Source organism: Catharus ustulatus, chromosome 14 (genome assembly GCF_009819885.2).
Source record: "Catharus ustulatus isolate bCatUst1 chromosome 14, bCatUst1.pri.v2, whole genome shotgun sequence".
NCBI classification, from domain to species: Eukaryota; Metazoa; Chordata; class Aves; order Passeriformes; family Turdidae; genus Catharus; species Catharus ustulatus.
Genome location: NC_046234.1, coordinates 13,719,444 through 13,738,790, shown reverse-complemented (window position 1 = coordinate 13,738,790; position 19,347 = coordinate 13,719,444). Strand labels below are relative to the sequence as shown.

The following is a 19,347-nucleotide window of genomic DNA, read 5'->3' as shown; positions in this document are numbered from 1 at the left end:
GGTGCTGGAAGTGTCTGTTCTTTCAGTGTCGTGTGTACAAATTGTACTTGCTCTTTAGTTTGTGTCTTCTCAAACATAATTTGGGTAAATGTTCACACATTCACGTGAGAAATTCTCATCAAACGTCTGCAGTTTGAAATGAGAATGGGGTTTGTGCATTAAACCCATGGGGATTGAAAGAAGTAGAGAAAACCTAACCCAGAGAAAAGGGGAAGTGCCCCAGACTGTGGTTTTTTTGCTTTGAGCACCCATCAAGCTAAAATAAAGAAATGAATAAAGCACAGTGCCTGAGTTTGTGCTGTCTCAAGTCAGCCCTTTCTGGATGAGTCCCCCTCAGTGCTGCCCATCCATCACATCAGCCCATTTTTGTTTCACCCAAACGTGTGATTGTGGCTGATGCTATTTTTTGTGCATTGGTGGGTGAGATGCTTTATTATTGCCATATTGGAATTTCCCCCCGCCTCCCAGTTCTGTTAGATGTCTACCAAGTTTTGATTTGAGTTATTTTTGTTGTGTGCCCAGAGGCATGAACAGCCCATCCATAAATATTAGCATTGTTATCTCAGCTGGGAGGCTAAGGGTCACCTTCAGGAAAATGAGTTGGAATTGGTTGCTAACTTTTATTTCCCAGAGTGGATGGGGTCTGTTTCTAGCTAGAAGGGTTTTCACTCATCCTTTGAGTGAAGCTATGTTGAAACTGAAAGGTTATTCAGTGTCAGCACAGGGTCTTGCTCAGATTTTTTGTGACTTGGTAACATCCCCAGGCAGAGAGCTGTGTGCAGGGTGAGCCATTTCCTCTGGTCACTCCATTTTCCTCTGGCCACAGGGATGTTGGAATGGCTGACAGATGGGGATGAGCTTCAGGGTTTAGCACTGTGCATGGAGGTGGGAGCTGTGGTGTCACATGTGCCATGTCCTGGGAGCTATGCCACACTGGTGACCTCCTGCTGGTCACCCTCTTCCACAAAAGGCTCTGCAGAGAGGTCCTGGGTGGTGCTGGTGGAGGGATGCAGCAGGGATCAAATTGGCTGATGTGACACTCCTGTTCCTCTCTGTCCTGAAGTGACTTTTATGTCCTTTGCAGTGCCCAAGGGGCTCTGACACCTTTGCAGCAGATGCTTTACTTCATCCATAATGCCATTACCTCTTTAAGCTTGTGCCCAGTTGCAATCTCTTTTTATGCTTAGGTAAATCCTGGTGTTTATCATAGTACTGTCTCGAGGAGGAAGAGCACAATTTTTTAAGAAAAGGAGGGAAAAAGCACACAAAAAAAAATTAATGGTAAAATCCATAAAAGGAAACTTAGCTGGGGAAGATGTGTCTTTACAAAATTGAATGGCCTGGAAACATATTGTACATTTCCAGACACTCGAGTTAAGGGCTCATTTAGAATATTTCAGATATACTGGAGTTTGACAGTTCTTTGGTTTGCACATCAAACAATCTGTAATTTATTGCCCCATATAGGGACTGTGTTTTTATCATATTGCATATTTTCTAGCCAGAAATCTAACTACCATATAAGCTCTTGAAAAAATAAACCCTTTGGGGATGGGAATCCAGGCAATATGCTTTCACAGACCCTGAGAAACTCCCTTTGATTTATTTCCTTGGAAATAAGGGGAAGACACAATTTCTTGGAGTATTCCAGCTGTTCCCCGAAGCAGGCTCTCGCTGCCTTTCTTCATGTGCTCAGTGTAAAGACCCAGTCCTGCAGTGAGCCCCATGTGAAAGAGCCTCACGTTGCTCTTTGAGGGGTTTGCAGCAGGATGAGAACAAAATTTAGAAGTTTTACGAGGCAGTAAAACACATAGCTATACTTGGAAGGAAAAAAAAAAAAAAAAAGAAAAAAAAAAGGCAGGAGGCCCAGAGGTGCAAATGACTGAAGACAAAATAGACCTGAAGTTTACATACAAAAAAAAAAAAAAAAAAAAAAAAAAAAGGCATGTCCTGGCATTTCCAGAGCCGTGTTTGAAGCTGGTTTGATCAACCAATATGTCCCATATTTGTTTGTAGGTTTAATGGGCTGTTTCCCGGCGGCCTGGCTGCTGGGAGAGGGCATGGTGGAGGTCACCCAGAAGTTAATTTGGAGAGAGGCCAAAAGGCCACAACTTGATTGAATCAAATGTAAACAAAATAGGCCTGGGAACGGTGTGATGCCCTTGTAGTCCCCTGCATCCTCTTTGCTCAAAATGCAGAGTGGTGGAGCACAGGGACCAGTGAGGAGGGTCTGACCCCACCACAGGGAGATGAGCTCGGGGTGCCAAAGGGACCCAGAGCCTGCTCAGGGCACACATAAATACAGAATTTGTTATGGGAGAGCCTGGGGAGCTGGGGACTTTTCAGGAATATATCTCCCCTTCAGAAAAATCCATTATTTTGACAGATTTGGTGAAAGTTTCCCTGTGCCTGCTAGGCTTTCTGAGGTTTGTTATTCCCACTGTATTTTAATTCCCCGATCAGATGAAGCTGCATAATAATTAGAAAAATGTGCAAACTGCCAGATTGTTAAATAATACAAGGCACAACACTAATCACTTGAAAATACAATATTTAAATTGCACCAAAGCAAGTCACTTTTGACTCATTTTCCACCTTTAATAAATTAGCACTACAATGTCTGAAGTGCTGTATACATGCAACATAATCTATCAAGTCCTCAAAAGAAATGTTAATAAATACAATAATTACTTGGACACGCCTTTTGTTCATCATTATTAAACAGTTTGTAACAATTAAAATATTAAAACCACATGCTGTTGAAAAGCAACCAGACATTGCAATTATTTCTTACTAAGGCTATTAAATAAAATGACAGAAGATTTTTATTTTAATGATAAATGCATTTTAGAATGGATCAGTTAATTCTTCTTTAGTACACAAAATAATCTATAGCTCCACCGAGTCTGGGCCTGGTATTTAAGTATTAATTCCCTTGTCCTTTTAGCTGTGCCTTGGCTGCCATTAACGCTGGGTAAATTCTCTCCCACTCTGTATGCAAGTGGTACTGACAGGATTGTGCCAGGGCAGTTAAATCAGGGGAAGTGTGACCCTCGGTAATGAGAATGTAATTAAATCTGAAGGTATCTGACTGTCAGCTGGCTTTTCAAACCCAAGCCCTTCTTTCCCTCTTCAGGAAGAGCCAGCATCTGCTGGGACCCTGTGGCAAACCTCCAGGTTTATGGGGATTGTTGAGGGAATGCTGCACCCACAGGTCACCCACATGAGTTTATTTAAACAGCCAGAGGTTGTACCTGGTGTGTTTGTGTGCCTGTTTTCAAACAGAGCTGTATGCTGGAGTGGTCTTAAATGTGTGAAGGGTTTCAACTTTGTGGCTTCAGCAGGAGACAGGTGCTTCAGGTGTGTCCTGCAGGGACCATCCAAACAATGCTGTGGAAACCAGCTCTGGAAAAAACCAGACCAACACCTTTAAAGGAGATTCATCTGCTTTTGTGTCCAGAGCATGCAGCTGATGCTCAGTGGTGCCTTAAAACAAACACCAGATATCCTGTACCAGAGCTGAAGTTTATCCTGTTGTGGAGGAAACAAACCTGAAGGAATCCTTGTGCAGCAAAACCCGGTGTAAGTGGAGCTATTGATAGCAGATTAACAGTTAATTACAGTTATTCTGGGCCTGGGTAATTGGATCAAGTGTTGCCTTGTGCTGTGACTCAGGCTGTAATTTAATCAGTAGATGTCTGAGGTGGGTGTCCTCCCTCATGGGCCCAGTAACAAAGGACACAGCTTTCTGGTGTTATTGGGATGGTAAGTAGTTTTCTCACGTTTTTCTCCAAAATTTGACTCAACATCAAGGTTTTCAAAATGTGGTCCAGACTGAGAGGGGCCTGGGATTCAAGGAGCTAATCTTCATTGTTCCGAAGGTAACCTCTGGTGTTCTTGTCTGCAGAAGAAATCCAATTGCTTTTGTTCCCAAGAAAAAGCCTTGATAACAATAATGTTACTTTTGATTCCAGTTTGAGGTGATGTAAAGCTGTTTAATGATGTTCTCAGGGGTGGGAGGGAAAGGCAGCATTGTCAGACCTGCTGTGGGCAGAGAGGGCCAGCTCTGGCAGGAATTTCCTTCTCCAGCCCTGGCATGTGGCATAGTGTGTACATCCCACTGCACCCTGAGCTGTTTGTATGCTGGGCAGGCTGGAGCTGAGGATTTCCCAGTGCAATTCTGCCACTTCACCCTGTGTCTGCAGGGGGAACAAGGCACAGGAATTGTGGCAGGTATTTCCCCTGTGCTGGCAAATCCCATTCCCAGTCTCTTCTGACCTGGCTGCATTGGGGCAGGTGTAAATACCCCTCGTGGCTCAGGAAGGCTCTTGGTTAATGCTGATGCCCATTAAACTGCTTAGCTTGGTAACAGAGACTGGGTTGTGTTTTCATGCTCGTGCTGCTGGACCCTGTGCAATGAGGGATGGCCCTTGCTGCACACCAAACTGTGAGCAAAAAGAGAAGTTTGGGTTGCACCAAGGTTTGTTGCCTCTGGCCTTGCTTGGCTGTAGTGCCAGAAGTGATATTTAAGAGAAGGAAATGTGCTTGGCTGAGGACATGTGTAAGAAGATGCTGCTGATGCAGCAGGGTCAGCAAGGAAGTGGGAGGCAGCTGGCAGAGGGTGGGTGTTCAGCCATCAACAAATACCCTGATGGGCAGGAAGTTACCTTTTATTTTTGGCAGGACCCCTTGAGTGCCTCCAGCCTAAGGGTGGGAAGGGAGTTTACTGACCTTTTCCTGCAGCAGATGATCTGAAAGCTGAGGGTGAGACTCATGTAGGTGCATTTCAGGGCTTCCTCTGTGAGTGTTGTGTCTCACTGGGGGAGGGTATAAAGTCACCAGCTTTGAACTTAATTTAAACACTGAGTTGCTTCAGCTGTTCTGTTGGTGTCTGTGCATCTGTGTGTGGGAGAAGCACACCAGGCAGAGCTCCTGCTGCCTGCAGCTCCAGAGCCTGAGCCTGGCTGTTGGGTACATCCAGCCTCAGTGATGGGTGTGACACCAGCGTGTCAGCAGTGCCCATGCTGGAGCCTGGATGGTTGGTTCCTTATCCTGCTGGTAGTCCCATCCTAGGTGCCAATATTGACACTGGAAAAGCTGTGTCCCTGGAGGTTTTTTTTAGGTTTTCACAAGCAGCATCTGTGCTCTGCACGCTGAGGAGAGCTCAGGCCTTGCCCAGGAGCCAGTCCAGTCACCAGCCATTAATTAGAGAGCAGCTGCTTGATCCTGCCTAGCTAACAGGTTTGGGGGCATTTGCCATGGAGTCCTCCTTCCCATGCCTGATTTAAGTCTCTGCTGCAATCAACAGCTTGATAATTAACCCCATGCTGGGGTTGTCTTGTCTGATGGGAGATAACTGGCTTATAAAGGCACCTGTTCACTTGGGGACCAGGGTACATCTATCAGAACTGCTTGCAGTTGCTTTTTGAGCTTCCAGAGCCTTGAAGGGAAGTGAATGCAAAAGTAAAGCTTGGAAAGAGCAGCCCCCAGGAGGGCAGGAGGCAGCCAGGGTGCCTCAAGCTGGGATTCTGGCAGAAACCTCCGTGCCACACAACACAGTGCAAAAAATACACGATTTGAGGAGTGCCTCTCCACTGGGAGCTTTTAGGGGAAAAGGAAAGCGGCTGGAACAGGGGTTTGTGTTGCAGAAGGAAAAGAAGAAGGAAAAAAAAATCCTTCCTGCTGAGCTCTCAGCTTGCTGTTTCCTACCTGGTGCCAAGGACGAGATGTTTGTGTCGCGGCAGCCGCAGAGCGCCACGTGTGCTGGAACCTGAGCCAAGAGGAAATGTCCCAGCTGCTCCAGCGGGCTGGGCTGGGCAGGGCAGGGCAGGAGGAGGCTGTGGGAACCCCTGGCTGCTGCCTGGGTCACCTCTACAGAGCCTGATCCCCTCTGCAGAGCTGTTAGAGCAGATGGCTGGAGGTGGTGCGAGACCTGCTCGTCCTTCAGGGTGCTCTTGCATGCAGGGCACCTTTCCTGCACATCTGCTCAGGTCTGAAGGATGAGATGGCAGCAAGGTGGTGGATGGCTCTACCCCTGCCCATTTTGTCTTGTTTCTCGTGCTCCTGCTTTGCTTGTTGTCTCATGTTTCATCTTCTGGTGGTGTGCACTTTGGGCTGCCCTGAGTGGTGTTTGGATAGAAGAGTAGAGTTCTGCTCCAACAAAACGAAACAAAATATGGAAAATATGGATAATAGCAGTGATGTGTCCTGGCCCACGTAGGCTCCCACACCCCTCCTTCACTCAGCTGCCAATGCCCCGAGGGGTGGCTGCTTGAGAGGTGGAGAAATTGGTCCAGGTTCTCATTTCTACTGACACAGAGCAAGTGGAAAGGAGAGGGGAAGGCAATTTGGGCTGCTGGTAGGAGACTGAGAAACTGTGGGGAGAAGGAGCAGGGATATGATTCCAGAGGAAGAGAGTGTGGAAAAGGGGAAAGATAGACAGCACTCGCAGGTAGCAAGAAAGGGAACATCTCTGCAGAACCTTTTGGCAGGTGTGGGTAGTTAATGTGCCTGATCAGCCCAGGCAAAGTGAAGAAGAGCTGGAAGGGAGTGTTTGCAGTAAATAGCTGCATTCCTGTGTTGTTTCTAAGGAAGTGATAGTTCATGGAAGTCTTTCTGATCCTGAGAGGAATTGGTCCAGGCAGACTCCAGCAAAGTGTTCAAGGCATCATATCTGCCTGGTCCAACCACATTTGATGATTGGTCTAATTATTGGTTTTTTTTGAGTTTGAGGGACGTCTGTGTTTGATGGAAGCAGATATAGGAAGGGATGCTGAAGGGCCAGTGATGGTTAAGGCTTGGAAAGGCAGAATAGGAGAAGGGCAGTGTAGCCCAAAGAGGAAAGCAGCATTTCTCCAGCATTGGCATTGATGTAGGGCTCAGAGGATGAGCCAGAAGCAGACAGGGACTGCCCAGGACCCCATCAGGCTGGGCTGGACCCCTCAGCCCTGCTCAGCACACACACTGTCCTGTTCCTTCATGCTGCTGCAAAAAAAAGAAGCCATAAATAGCTGGGGTGGAAGGAGAAGGAACTGGATATAAGGTGAACAAGCTGATCATAAAGCCTGAGTAATCTCTTTTTCACATGTGCCTGGTGATGAATGAGCATTTGTTCAGGCCAGGGAAGTGGCACCTCCCCTGCCTGGGGGACAGCAGACAGGAGCTGGTCCCTGTGCCTGCCATGGTGCCAGCCAGGGCTCAAACTCCACAGCAGCATCAAGTCCTGGGCATCAGACTGCCCTCACCAAACCAGAGCAATCCATAATGCCTTGGTAGCCCCTTCTGCTTCCAAAAGAGATTTACTGTCCAATGCAGACTCGTGTTAATTACTGCCAGCACTTAGGAGTCTTTATCTGTCTTCCTTTACCCATAGGGATGTTGTCAGTTTGGATAGCTAATCTGGAATTAAGCTGATGATCCACAAAGTAGGGCCACCCTTTGGTCAATAATTCACTGCTGTCACCAGCTTCTTTGTGCTATCAGGAGAGTGACCAGGAAAACTGATTTAGTGGCAGCCAAGAGCATTTCCTCTGGAGCCTGCTGTGCTGGTAAACCCTGAGTGATGCATGGAAGGGATTTTTCCTGTTCCGGGTATTTTGAGTGCTAGAATTAAAGACTAAAACATTTTTATGGCTAAGAAGCCACAATATAAGATAGTTCACAACTTTAGTCACCCATCACCATGGACTGGTGCGGAGCCACAGAGCAGGAGTGACTCAAGGTCAGTGTGTGGGGAGGGAATTCCAGGGCCATCCCTTCCTCATGCTGCTCAGAGCAGGCAGGAGATGCTGTCTGGGGCTTGGTCTGCTGAGTTCAGCTCCAGCAGCACAAACCCTGGGATGTCCCAAAGGAGGCAGCACAGGGAAATGCAGGATTGGCCTTTAGAGCAGCTGAGATAATGGCCATGTCCAACTCATCATTTTTCCAAGCACTGAAAATTACTTTTCCATCTCCAAAGTCTGCTTTCACTTTATTAACTTTTGATTAGTGATCATTCTTTGTTCTGCTGAGCTCAAAGTGGGAGTTCAATGAGGAACAGGTTTATTCTCTGCCATGTCTGTGCAGCCAACTGGAAGGACCATAAGGAGACCAAAATTCAGATGTTCTCCTCCTCAAATGGGTTCTTCTGTCCATGGGCCAACACTGTGATCAGAAGAGCACACACTCATGTGTTCACTCTTGCTAGACAAAAGTGCAGACCCTGGTATTTACAGATATTTTTAGAGTTTTAAATATCCTAATTTTCAAATAGAGTTTGTTGCTTGGTGCCAGGGAACACTGAGTTTTTCTGCAATATGTGTTGCATTTTGCTGCTGCCCAGGAGGGGGAAAGCTCTTTGGAGCTTGGAAAGAAGCAATCAAAAGAATGATGCTGTTGATGTTGCATTGAGTTTGTGTTGGGGCACACCCTGTGCCACCAGGGCACCTCTCCACAGAGTGAATAAATCTAAGGGAGCTGGGAAATAGAAATGTGGTGTGGAGGGCACCAGCAATCTCATGAGGGTTGGTTAAATAATAAAGTATTTGCTAATAAAAGATAATTTTTTCCATGCTATTTCCAGGGCTAATAAGCAGAGGAAGTGGAGAGAATCGATTCTGTGTTGCATGCTTGTGTATGATCAGGCCACCAAATTCAAAACACATGAGTTTTGAAAAAGTCCACAACTTCAGCCTTATAAAATGGGTTCCTTTCCCTGATTCTTGCCCGTGATCAGATAATGACCTTCGTAAGCAAAACAACCCCAGCTGTATTTCATAATGGGAATATACTTCTGTACATTGTAATGAGCTGTTAACAGGGAACAGTATCGTGTGAAAATCTGCACGTTTCCCATGATGCTGCCCTGATTCGAAAGCCACACATAAATTGTTTGGTGTTGCAGATTTCAAGGTCGGGATTGGCCACATAGGATCTAGTTTTTCACCCCCAAAACCCAATGTTTTTAGCAGGCTGGAATTTAAAATAGAAAAAGCTGGTCTGTTGGGAATCTCAGGAGTTGTGTGAGAAGTTCCTTGGAATCTGTGTCAGGTACTCCAAAGCGTGCGGCTGGCGTGGGTGACTGGAGTGATGAAAGGGAAAATAACACCTTTGCTCTTCCAAACCTCTTCTTTACGAGCCTCCTGAAGGAAGGCATCCCGAGCTTTGCAAGAAGTTGTGAGCTGGTGACATTCATTGAGTTTTGGGAGGTTTCTAGCAGAGCCAGGAGCTGTTTTTCACTGCTAGGATGAGTTCCCAGAGCTCCCCTCCTGATGCCAGGCAGCACATGGACACATGGCTGGGGCTCCAGAGTCATTTCTGCACTGAGGCACTTTTTCTGCTGGATGTGAATACTTGATTATTAAGCACATATTACAATTCTGAATATTATTTTAGCTGTAAGTTTAGTCTCCATCCTCTCCAGCTTTTTAGGTTTGATCGTATTCCAGAGGCTTACTAAAAACATGCAAAGAATTTCAGCAAAACTCTCTGGAACACTTTTTGTTAAATTCTTTCAGTCATGCAAGCTAAATTAAATGACAGCTCTGTCCACCAAAAGATTACAAATATCAATCAGGCTTCTCCCCTAAACTCATGAAGGAATTAAATGTTTTTCTAAAAGTCTTCTATTCCCCTTAATAATCTCTTTTGCTGTTCTCTTTACTTTACATATTTTTGAAGTGTGTTGAAAGGGATGATTTCTGCCCTAAAGGAGCACAGTGCTTGTAGTTTGCTGACAGTATTTAATCTGAATTTGTGGGCACAATTTTGGGCATTGCTCAAATTGATATTTGCAATACTGTGGGCTTATTTCCAAAAGGAGAAAACAGCTATTAAACTTCAGTCCAAGAAACACGACGTTGAGCTCTTTTCAGAGATGGGAGATTAATGATAAAAACTATGTTGCAGCTCCCACTGTTTATGTTCAAATTTGGAAAAATAGGACCAGGTGGCTCAGTGGGCTGGTGGGATGGGGAGCTCTGAGTAAAGTGGTTGTAAAGAATGAGGAGTTAAAAGGATTTCAGCACACAGTGGCCTGTCCAAGACAAGCTGAGTCATTACCCTGCGTCGCTGCATCTGTTTTTGTCTGGTCACTGTGCAGTTATGAATAATTGTGTAAATCACACTGGGATGCCCTGGGGAGCTTTCTTAGCAGGAAGGCTCAGCACACCCTTCCCATCTCGTGTTTTAAGCTGTAGGGAGCCCCAAGACAAGCCAAACAAGGAGGATGTACGTGGAAACCAGGTGTGAGTGCCCAGTGCCCCTTGGAGTTCATGGTTTGAAAGGGGTGAGGCTGGAAATAAAACTGATGGACCCTGATCTGTTAGGACTTGTAGTGAGGAGCAGAGGGAGTTTCTTGTCGTGGTGGTTGTGTGGATGGGAGGAAAACCCCCCCAGCCCCCTTGGAGGTGCTGGTTGTGTGAGCCTGGCCTCCCACTCACACTGCTCCTTCACATCAGCTATGTCACAGTGTATTTTTGCCATTATGGTTTAACAAAGAAGAGCAGATATGACAGTAAACTCTTACAGCTGGGTGAGTTGTGATTAAGTTAAAGCTATCTCACTGTTGCATACTACTTTAGTGATCACCAGACTGTGTGTTTTCCTGCCTCTTACCATGGGCTGTAAACCACAGGACATGAATAAACTGTAATGTTAGGGTACAGGCAGCTCTGCATGCTATTTAAGGATGGGGAATCTATGTTCAGTACACCAAATATAATTTCATAAAGCATGCAAACCATCAGGGAGGTTGTGGAATGGTTGATGAGTGGGACTGGGGCTGCTGCTCTGGATGAAGATGAGACATCCAGCAGCATTCCTGGGTCTGGATGTACCAATGGAGTGGGGTGGGATTTCCACCCCATGCCTGATCTCCTGCTAACTCTTCCAGTAGGTTTTGTGTCATGGGCTTTATTTCTCCCACAGGCAGCTGCAAAATTTGATTGAACCTCTCTATAGTTATCAGCAGCTGGAGAGGGCGTGCCTGAGGATGGAGCTTTTCTCCTGGCAAAGGGAAGAGCAGTGTGGCAAAGGGATGTCACGTTCACTTGATCCAAAGTTGGGGCCCACGTGACAATTCTCAGAAAGTTCTTGTTTTATTGTGGCTACAAAGGCATAGAAATTAAGCTGCTAATTTATGGCATGCCAGGGAAAAAAAGTAGTACTACAAGAAATGCTCAGTTATTTTAATGTTTGAAAACACACAATTGAAAAATCCTGATTTTTCCCTTGCCCCCCACTGAGCTTATTAAATCTGAAAATATCCCGAAGCTTAATTCTCTCTGCCAGAAAGTTCCTCTGCTCTTTTGGGTAAGTCATGAAAGTTGTGCTGCCTGGGCTGCACAGTGGGATCCTGTCTGGCTTGCTCTGTTCCTGGGATACAGAGGAATGAGAATTCCACAGGGGAGTGAGCATCCCACAGGGGAGTGAATATCCCACAGTGGATCAGGATCCCACAGAGGATCAGGATCCCACAGAAGCAGTGAGCATCCCACAGAGGATCAGAGTCCCACAGAGGGAATGAAGATCCTGCTGCTGAGCAGCCATGGCCCCTTCCAGCACGATGGGTTTGGGTTTTGGCAATGGTGCACTGGGTTTGAACTGGTGTGTGTGCTAATTAGCTGCTGTGCATGGGAGACCCTCATTCCATCTGAGAACTGCTGTTAGCTGGGGGCTTTGTTTGGAGGAGTGAAGTACAAGTGGTGGTGTAAGGGCTTGGGTGGTTGGCGTGTTCAGTTCCTGGGTGAGATCTTCCCTGTGCTACCCCCAGTGCTGCACTTGCCTTTTTTGTTTGTTATTTTTTTGTGGTTTTGCACCATATTCTGGGAGAGGCCTGTAAATGTCTAAACAAAGTAAAATTCCTGAAAAGTGAAGTTAACCAGCCTGAGTCAAGGCCTGTTGGAGGCCATGAAAGCACATGCCCTGAGTTTTGAGGAGAAGAGCTGCATTTTGCTGCCTGCCATGGATGTGGGACTCACTGAGCATGGTTCTCACTCCAGGCAGACTTTGGCACGTGCCAGGGGAGCTTTGCTGCAGGGTTTGCTGCAGCTGGGGAGCCCAAAGGGGTCTCACATGGAGCCATTTGTTTTTCATTACGTTATGCTCCTCTAATATAAACACTAAGGTATGTGGACATTGCTGTGGACAGGGCGAGCCAGATGCCAAAGGCATTCCTCCAAGGCTGTATAAACTTCAGGAGATAAATATTTTAGAAACTGTTTTCGAAGGCTAGTCTAATAGTTTAAAAATATAACCTAGATTCCAGATATTAAAAAATGCCTTGCAAGGCATGCATATTGCTGCAAGAGATGGAACTAACCAAACCCTGAAGCACACAGAAAGCTCCCATTTTGCAATATCTTCTCTGTTACTTATCCTTTTCATTTTTTTTTCTTAGTGCTGAGATTAAATTCAAGAAGCTTTTAACAGCAGAGTGACAGTGATAGAAATTTTCAGCATATATTAACTAGCTGACTCACACTTTTTCAAAGGGGATCTGGGTTTATGATGGAGTAGCCGCCTGCTTTCAGCAACAGCAAAATCAGGAAAGTCAGCGAGGAGAGGAAGCTGATAGTTTATAAAGTGTCTAATCCCTCTGTGTGCTGTGATGGGAGTGTGGGGAGCTCCCATCCATGTTTGGAAAGTGGTTCTGACCCCGTGCTCAGGGGAGGCGTTCAAGTCCCCATCTCAGGGATGTGCAAACTCTCACTGTTACTTTGGGCTCAGCTTTAAAGCATCCTTTAAAAGATGCTTTCATTGTGTCACTTGGCTACTCCCAAAACTTTCACTAGCATCCTCTGTGCTTCAGAAGTGAGAAATGAGATTTTTAGGTTATGTTTGTGGGGTCCATACAGACCTGAGAGATCTGCCATTTCCTTTCATGTGTTGATCTAAAATGGGAGAGAGTCCCTGGAAGCAGTGAGATTCCCTGAACAAAGGTTCCTCTTGCTACTGTTCTTTCCCCTGTCTGGTTGAACTTTGGACATGTGTTTTGTAGCTGACCCTGGAGCTTTGGTGACACTGGGGTCTTGCAGGGCTCATGTGGCTCTCACTGGGCAGAAGCCAAAGGGCAGAATGACTCAGAGTGGTTTTGCCTCCTCCTTTTGTTTCTTCCACTGAATTTTTGTGTGCAGCTTTGTCCATGAATGAACCTGAGCTCCTCAGTGCTTTGGCACAAGGGGTGTGTGAGGTCTTGTCCCCCTGTCCTGGCTCCACTGAACCTTGTCCCACCAGTGTCACCCCAGTGAGTGCAGGATGGAGCAGTGAGTGACTGTGGCCCCTCTTGTCTTCCAGCTGCTCAGAGGGATGACTCTGCCCCGTCGAAAAGCTCCAGGAAAAACCGCGGAGGAGGAGGAGGAGGAGAGCGGAGACTGCGACGATGAAGATGAGTGTGGCAGAGGCTCTGGGGATGGAGAGCTGCCAGTGAGGAACCAGCTCCGCTTCCTAGCAGGTGATGGGATGGTGCTGCTGCAGCAGCTCCCCTCTGTGGGTCACAGCTGATGGAGCTGCTCTGGGGGCTGGCTCACTGTGCCCAGAGGCTGCATTGCCCAGAGCTGTGAACTGTGCTGGCCGTGCTGCAGAGAAATGCCTCTGCTCTTCCAGGCTGCTTCTCTGGGGTGTATTGAGGGCAGCCCATTGGAAGGGATTTGAGGCAAGTTGCAAAGTTAATGTAGGTCCCAGGGTCACTCCCTTCTCTCCTTGCTCTGCTGCCTGCAATCCTGAGATTCGAGATGAGCTTCTCAGCTCTTCCTGGGGGGCAGCAGAAAGTCAGGAAGGCTTGTTTGACTGCAGCAAATGATGCTTATTTCTGATGCAGTGTTTAGAACTCCCGATGATTTTTTGCAGGTACCTCAGGCTTGTTTTTCAGAAGTGATTTAGGTACTTGGGAACCTAAAAATTGCTTTGCTTGCCAGTGTGAGTCATGACTTTGGCTGCTCTGAGGACCCTGAGGCACTCCTGATGTTATTAATGAGGTAGCCCCTGGTCACCAATTGGGAGGAGAAAGCAAAGGACCCACTGTGACTTGGGCAGTCACTGTGTGAGCCTTCTCCTAGACCCACTGAGCATCCATGGAGCTCAGCAGCATCATCTGGCTTGTGAGAGCAAGCCCTGGCTGTTGGAGGCTGTGTCCAGCCTGTTGCTCTGTGGGCTGGAGGCTTGGCTCAGTTAATGCTGGTTCCAGTGCTACACGGTGCTCTTTGAGAGACCAGACAACTGAACCTGGATAAAATCAGCTTTGCAGCTTTGAAGTTTAAAAGGCAAATTTGGGCTCCTAAACGAAGCACAGATGTTTATAAATTCCCTCCCATTGGTCTGGGATAATTAAAATATCCTTAATGAAGTGAGAGCTGAAATATTAAATGCCAGTCTCATATCAAAGATTATTGACACGTTATGTAAAATGCATAAAATACATATATTCAGGTACTAAGTAAGGGAAGGAAAAGACTTTTCAAGTCCTCCACCCCAAGTCTGAAAGGGAGAAACATAGAATTTTGAGAGGGATAAAACACAATTTTATCCAAGAACAAAATAACAAAGTTTATGCTAAAGAAATACAGGTGATTCACAGTGTCCTGTGCTGAGAGCAGAGATACGTGTTTCATTTTCCACAATCTTTGTGTCACACCTTGATGCTATTTTTAACGTGTTCCTAATTTCCTCTTAAAGCCTTCCCCACACTATCACCAGTGATCTCTGAAGTCAGATATATGATCCCTTCTGCCTCATTCTGCCTCCCTAGGCTGGTTTAATCACTGTATTCATCTCCCTAGTAACTTGCCCTTCTGGCAACTCAGACCCCTCTTGCCACTGTGGTACAGGAACATGCAGCAGGAAAAGAAGATTTGTCCTCCTGGGCTGCTCTGCTGGAGGGTGTTTGCTGCTGCATTTGCTTTGGGATGGGTAAATATTAACTTTAAAGCAGCTGAATCTCTGGGCCATGGGGCTCCTGGCAGGTAAAGTCTTCCAGGTTGCTGCAAGTGTGGAGTTTGTCCAACAGGGCTTTAGGGCTGAGCTCAGAGGGCACGAGCTGTGCTGTCAGGGAGACCTTCTTCCTTGTTTGCCCATGCCATGTGCTCTCATTTTGTGTTTTGCTGTAGAGCAGAAAGGTGAAGCTGATATGACAGTGACAGAATCCTATTTGGTTGGTATTGGATATAAACTGTGACTCTGTTCAAGTTTTATGTTGGAAACCAGCCCAGGAGAAGTTGCTGATGGTGTGGAAATACTCACTTTCAACATTTTTGAGAATGATATTTCTTTTTACTTTGAAAGGGTATTTTTCAAATAATTTTTTCCCATCATATCACATGTACATAGCAAGAAATAAAAGGGACCAGAAACCATTCCACATTCCCCACCTCCCCACTTCCACAAATTCTAAATTTTAGGGTAGCTTGCCGATTTGAAATTATGCCAGGCTTTGAAATCTGGAAATAGTTTACAAAAAGAACTTTTACATTTAATGTGGCTTTATCTCTCTCCTTCCCAAGGTGGTTACCCTGTAATAGAGGCAGAAGGGGCTGGGAGTGGCTGGGGTTGTGTTGTGAGCCCTGGTTTCATCCCCTGCTGGATGCTCTGCAGTGAACATGCAGGCTGTGTTGTGGTGCAGTGCTCAAACCCATCTTAGTTTTTTGAGTCCTTGTGCTGACCCTCGAGGTCTCCAATCAGGGGACACAGTTTGGGGCTTTTCCCTCCTTTTCTTTGTTCAGCTTAGGAGGAAATTTGCAGTGAACTCCTCCCTTCCAAAGGGCTTCCCAAGCCTTGCAGATGGATTTGGTGATGCCTTGAGGAGGAGGAGAGGTGAGTGTCTTGGGCTGGCACCGATTTTGGCTGTTGGTTGAGTGAAAACATGGGCAGAGTTTGCCACATCTGAGGTTTTTGCATCTCTCGGGTGCAGGGGGAGTTTCTCCTGCTCTCTGGTGCGGGTGCCACTGGTCCTGCCAGCTAACTGCAAACATCTGTGAGCACTGGCCTCACCAAGATGTCCCCTCAGAAGGTCTTGAAAATAAGGAGATGAAAAAAGAGCAAGAGAGAGAAAAAAAAAAAAAACCAGTCAGCCTAAAATACAGACTAGTTTTGATTTATCGCCTGTTGTATAAAATGTAACCTTTGTTTCCTATTTATAATGAGCCTGTAGTAACTGGACAGTCAACCTAAACTTTAATGATTTAAACATACTTGTAAACTGTCAAGTCAAAAGTTTGTGAGTGACTATAAACATATGTTGGTGAGCCCTATATGCTAATAAATTCATTATTATGTTGCCCCAGTGGGAAACACGGAGATGGCAGGCTTTTTTTCATGATAGGTCTTTTATTGTTTGTCACATCTGCAACACATTAAGGGTTTTGAAGGCAGATGATGTTTACAATAAGGGGGAGGGCTGAAAACCTCCCAGCTCAGAGAAGAGTGCATCCTGTTTGTCAATGGAGTACCCATGGAGCCAGCACCCTGGCCATGCAGCTCCAAAAATAGAGCTCTCTACATGCACACACATATATTTATGCCACACCAATGGCAAGTCATGTCTGCAAACGAATTATAGTATTTCCCCCCAAATTATGAGTCAGTGCAAATGTCTTGCAGGCTCTGTGATGCTGGGATCAGTCACCCTGCACAGGGCACCCAAAGGAAGAAGAGCTTGGGGTGGTTGGTGCTTTGCTGATGCTCCACCAGCCACCCACTAATTAGCTCACCTCGGGTGTGCTCACTCCAGATGCCACTTGGAACCCAAGAGGGTGTTGCCAGGGAGCCTGAAATTAAAACATGGATACTGGACAGGCTCCTGTGCCAGGTGTGGGCTTTATCAAATCTGGGGGTGAGGAGGTGCAGGCATTTCAGGGACTTTGCAAAGCTGGTTTGGTCCAACTCACCTTCTCACAAGCTTTGCTGGGAACAAAATATCTGTTTTAGTAGCTGAAGCACCCAGAGAACATTCTGAACAATCCAGAGGCTGGGAGTTTGAGGGGAAGATTTACTCCTCCAAAATATCTGTGTTAGGCAGCAACAAAAGTTGTCTTGGGAACAGATGGATTTGGCAGAATTAAGTAGAAATAGTTTGTCCTGGGAAGGGAAGTTGGCCTCATCCCATGAGATATGTAAGGATAGATGTGTGCAATAAAAATATATAAAGATGGCTCTGGAAGTTTGTGTGTGTAAAATAGCTCCCCTGCCTGGCTGCTCCTGCCTGCAATAACCTGCAGTTAGTTTTGCTCTCAGCTGTCCTTTGGCTGTTTCTAAGGGGGAGAGGGAGTTTGTAGTTTAAGCCCCCAAAGAAGCCCCAAGTTTTCCTGCACCCTGCCCATTTGCTGCCAGCCCTTTTGTGGGTTTCCAGCAATTCATGCCTTACTTAGGTGCTTTTTGAAGAATCAGCACAGTCTCCCTCTTGACTTATCCAGATCTGTAACTCTTTAGTAACTTCTAGCTTACTTTGCCATTGATTTATCCTCTTGGCAGGGTTTTTTTCTGAGTGCTATCATCATCAAATTCCAGGCTGGAATATTGCCTCTGAGCTGGCCAAGGGGGTGTTTTCCCAGGAGGAAACACTGTTTGTTGGTAGCCCCTTTTTCCACCTTACAAAGGTGTAGTTGGGAATTTGGAATGCAGGTCACAGGGCAGGGGAGGTCTCTGTGTTTCTGTGGTGGCACAGAGTGGGACCCCTGTGTTTTCTGTCTTGCACCACGTTTTTGGAAGCTGCTCTGAAACCCTCATCCTGTTCTGCTTTTAAACAGCTCCCAGTGCCCAGAAAAGCATTCTATGTCTTAGAGGTCTCAGTGCTGAGATGTTCCTACAGATGGTGACCTCCCCCTCACCCTGTCCTCTCCTCTGCTGGGTTTATTTCAGGAGGGGCCATCAACCCAAGCCCCTCCCTGGGGCTGCCATCTGGGGGCTCACACAGGTACCAGGGGGGTCCCTGCAAGGTGGTGGCTGTGAATGGCAGAGGGGGAGGCCAGACAAGGTGAATTTGGGTGCTGCCCTCCTGGTTTCTGCTGCTCGCTTCTGTGGGAAAAGTTCCTTAGAAATGAGCATTTGTGCTGGAAAAGGGGATGCTCCCAACCTGGGAATAGCAATCAGAGCCTGCCAAGGCTCACTCCATGTGTGTGCTGGGAGACAGACCAACTCCAGTTAAAATATTTACAAGATCATGTATTCCCATCCTTTATCCTTTATCTCAGTGATCAGTGCTCTGCCAGTGCCCCCAGGGTGCCCCTATCCCAGCACCTGGATCTGCTGATGCTGCTCTGCTCCATTTACTGCTGGCTCTTGGGCTGTTCATCCTCTGCTGGGACAGGCATTCTCAAACACCCCAACGGCTTCTAAAACACTCCTTCCACAGGTGGGAGACATCCCCATCTGGGTGGGTTTTGCTGACAGAGCAGGGCCACGTGGCTGTTGTCCCATCCTGACAAACATCGTGTGTGCAGTACCAATATTTACTGTGCGTGGCTCTGCTCAGCCTCCAGCAGGGCTGCCTGTCCTTGGCTCAGGCCCTGGGTGTGTGTTGACACAGCATCCTTCCCGTGGGGTTTGCTATCTGCTAAAAGCTTTAGGGCTGCTATACCTTTCTTTTTTTTTTTTTTTTTTTTTTTTGTACTTTTTTATTTTTTTCTCCAAAGAGAGTGCTGTTGAATGCTTGACTGAAGCAAGGATAGCAGAAACATGCTGTTTTACAAGATATTCATCCTGTCGCAGGGTGAAAAAATGACAAGTCCAAATGTCAGCTAGATTATCCTGATGGAAGAGCTGGAATTGTACCAACTAAAACAGCGCAATAGTCTGATTATTGCTATTTCTATTTCAAATGTTTGTGTTTATTGAGTTTTTTCTTTTAATGAAGATCTGGTTGAAAGTCAAGAATTCGTCATCATCGTCTAAATAAAAGCTAAAAGATGGAGAGGGAGTCACATGTAACAGTTGAATGACCCTCTAATTGAGTGGCAAGTTCATTAATTTACTTCTGACGTCAGCAAAAAATGATTTTTTTTTTATTGACTAGGAAAATTATTGGTGGTGTTTGGAGAAGGACTTGTACATAGCATCCTTCAGCTGGCTGTGCTGCTGTGACCCTTGCAGACCTCACATTGTACACAGTGTGTACATTTTGAAGAATTCTTGTGACCTCTGTGCCCTGAGTTCCTCCAAAGAAACACTGATTCCATAACTGAAGATCTGGAAAGTCACCTCTCAGAATCTGTCCTTTGAGAAAAGCTACATATATGCAAAAACCATCTATGGAATCAGCAAGTAAATCCACTGGACATATTAATCCCATGGTTCTATTTTTGTCTTAATTTTTAAAATGTTCTTTAACTTTTTCAGTGTTGTGCTTACAGATCCAAGTCCATCTGAGCAATTTGTATCTGG

General features: G+C 46.2%; 1 protein-coding gene across 1 annotated transcript in view; it reads left to right on the top strand.

The window, feature by feature from the left end:
* The window catches only part of GPC3 (glypican 3), a 141,191-nt gene that overhangs the window by 102,456 nt on the left and 19,388 nt on the right, over positions 1-19,347 (top strand). Inside the window, exon 7 of the mRNA XM_033072664.2 lies at positions 13,273-13,429. Within this exon, the coding sequence (XP_032928555.1) occupies positions 13,273-13,429 (157 nt within the window). The remainder of the gene's footprint in view (positions 1-13,272; positions 13,430-19,347) is intronic.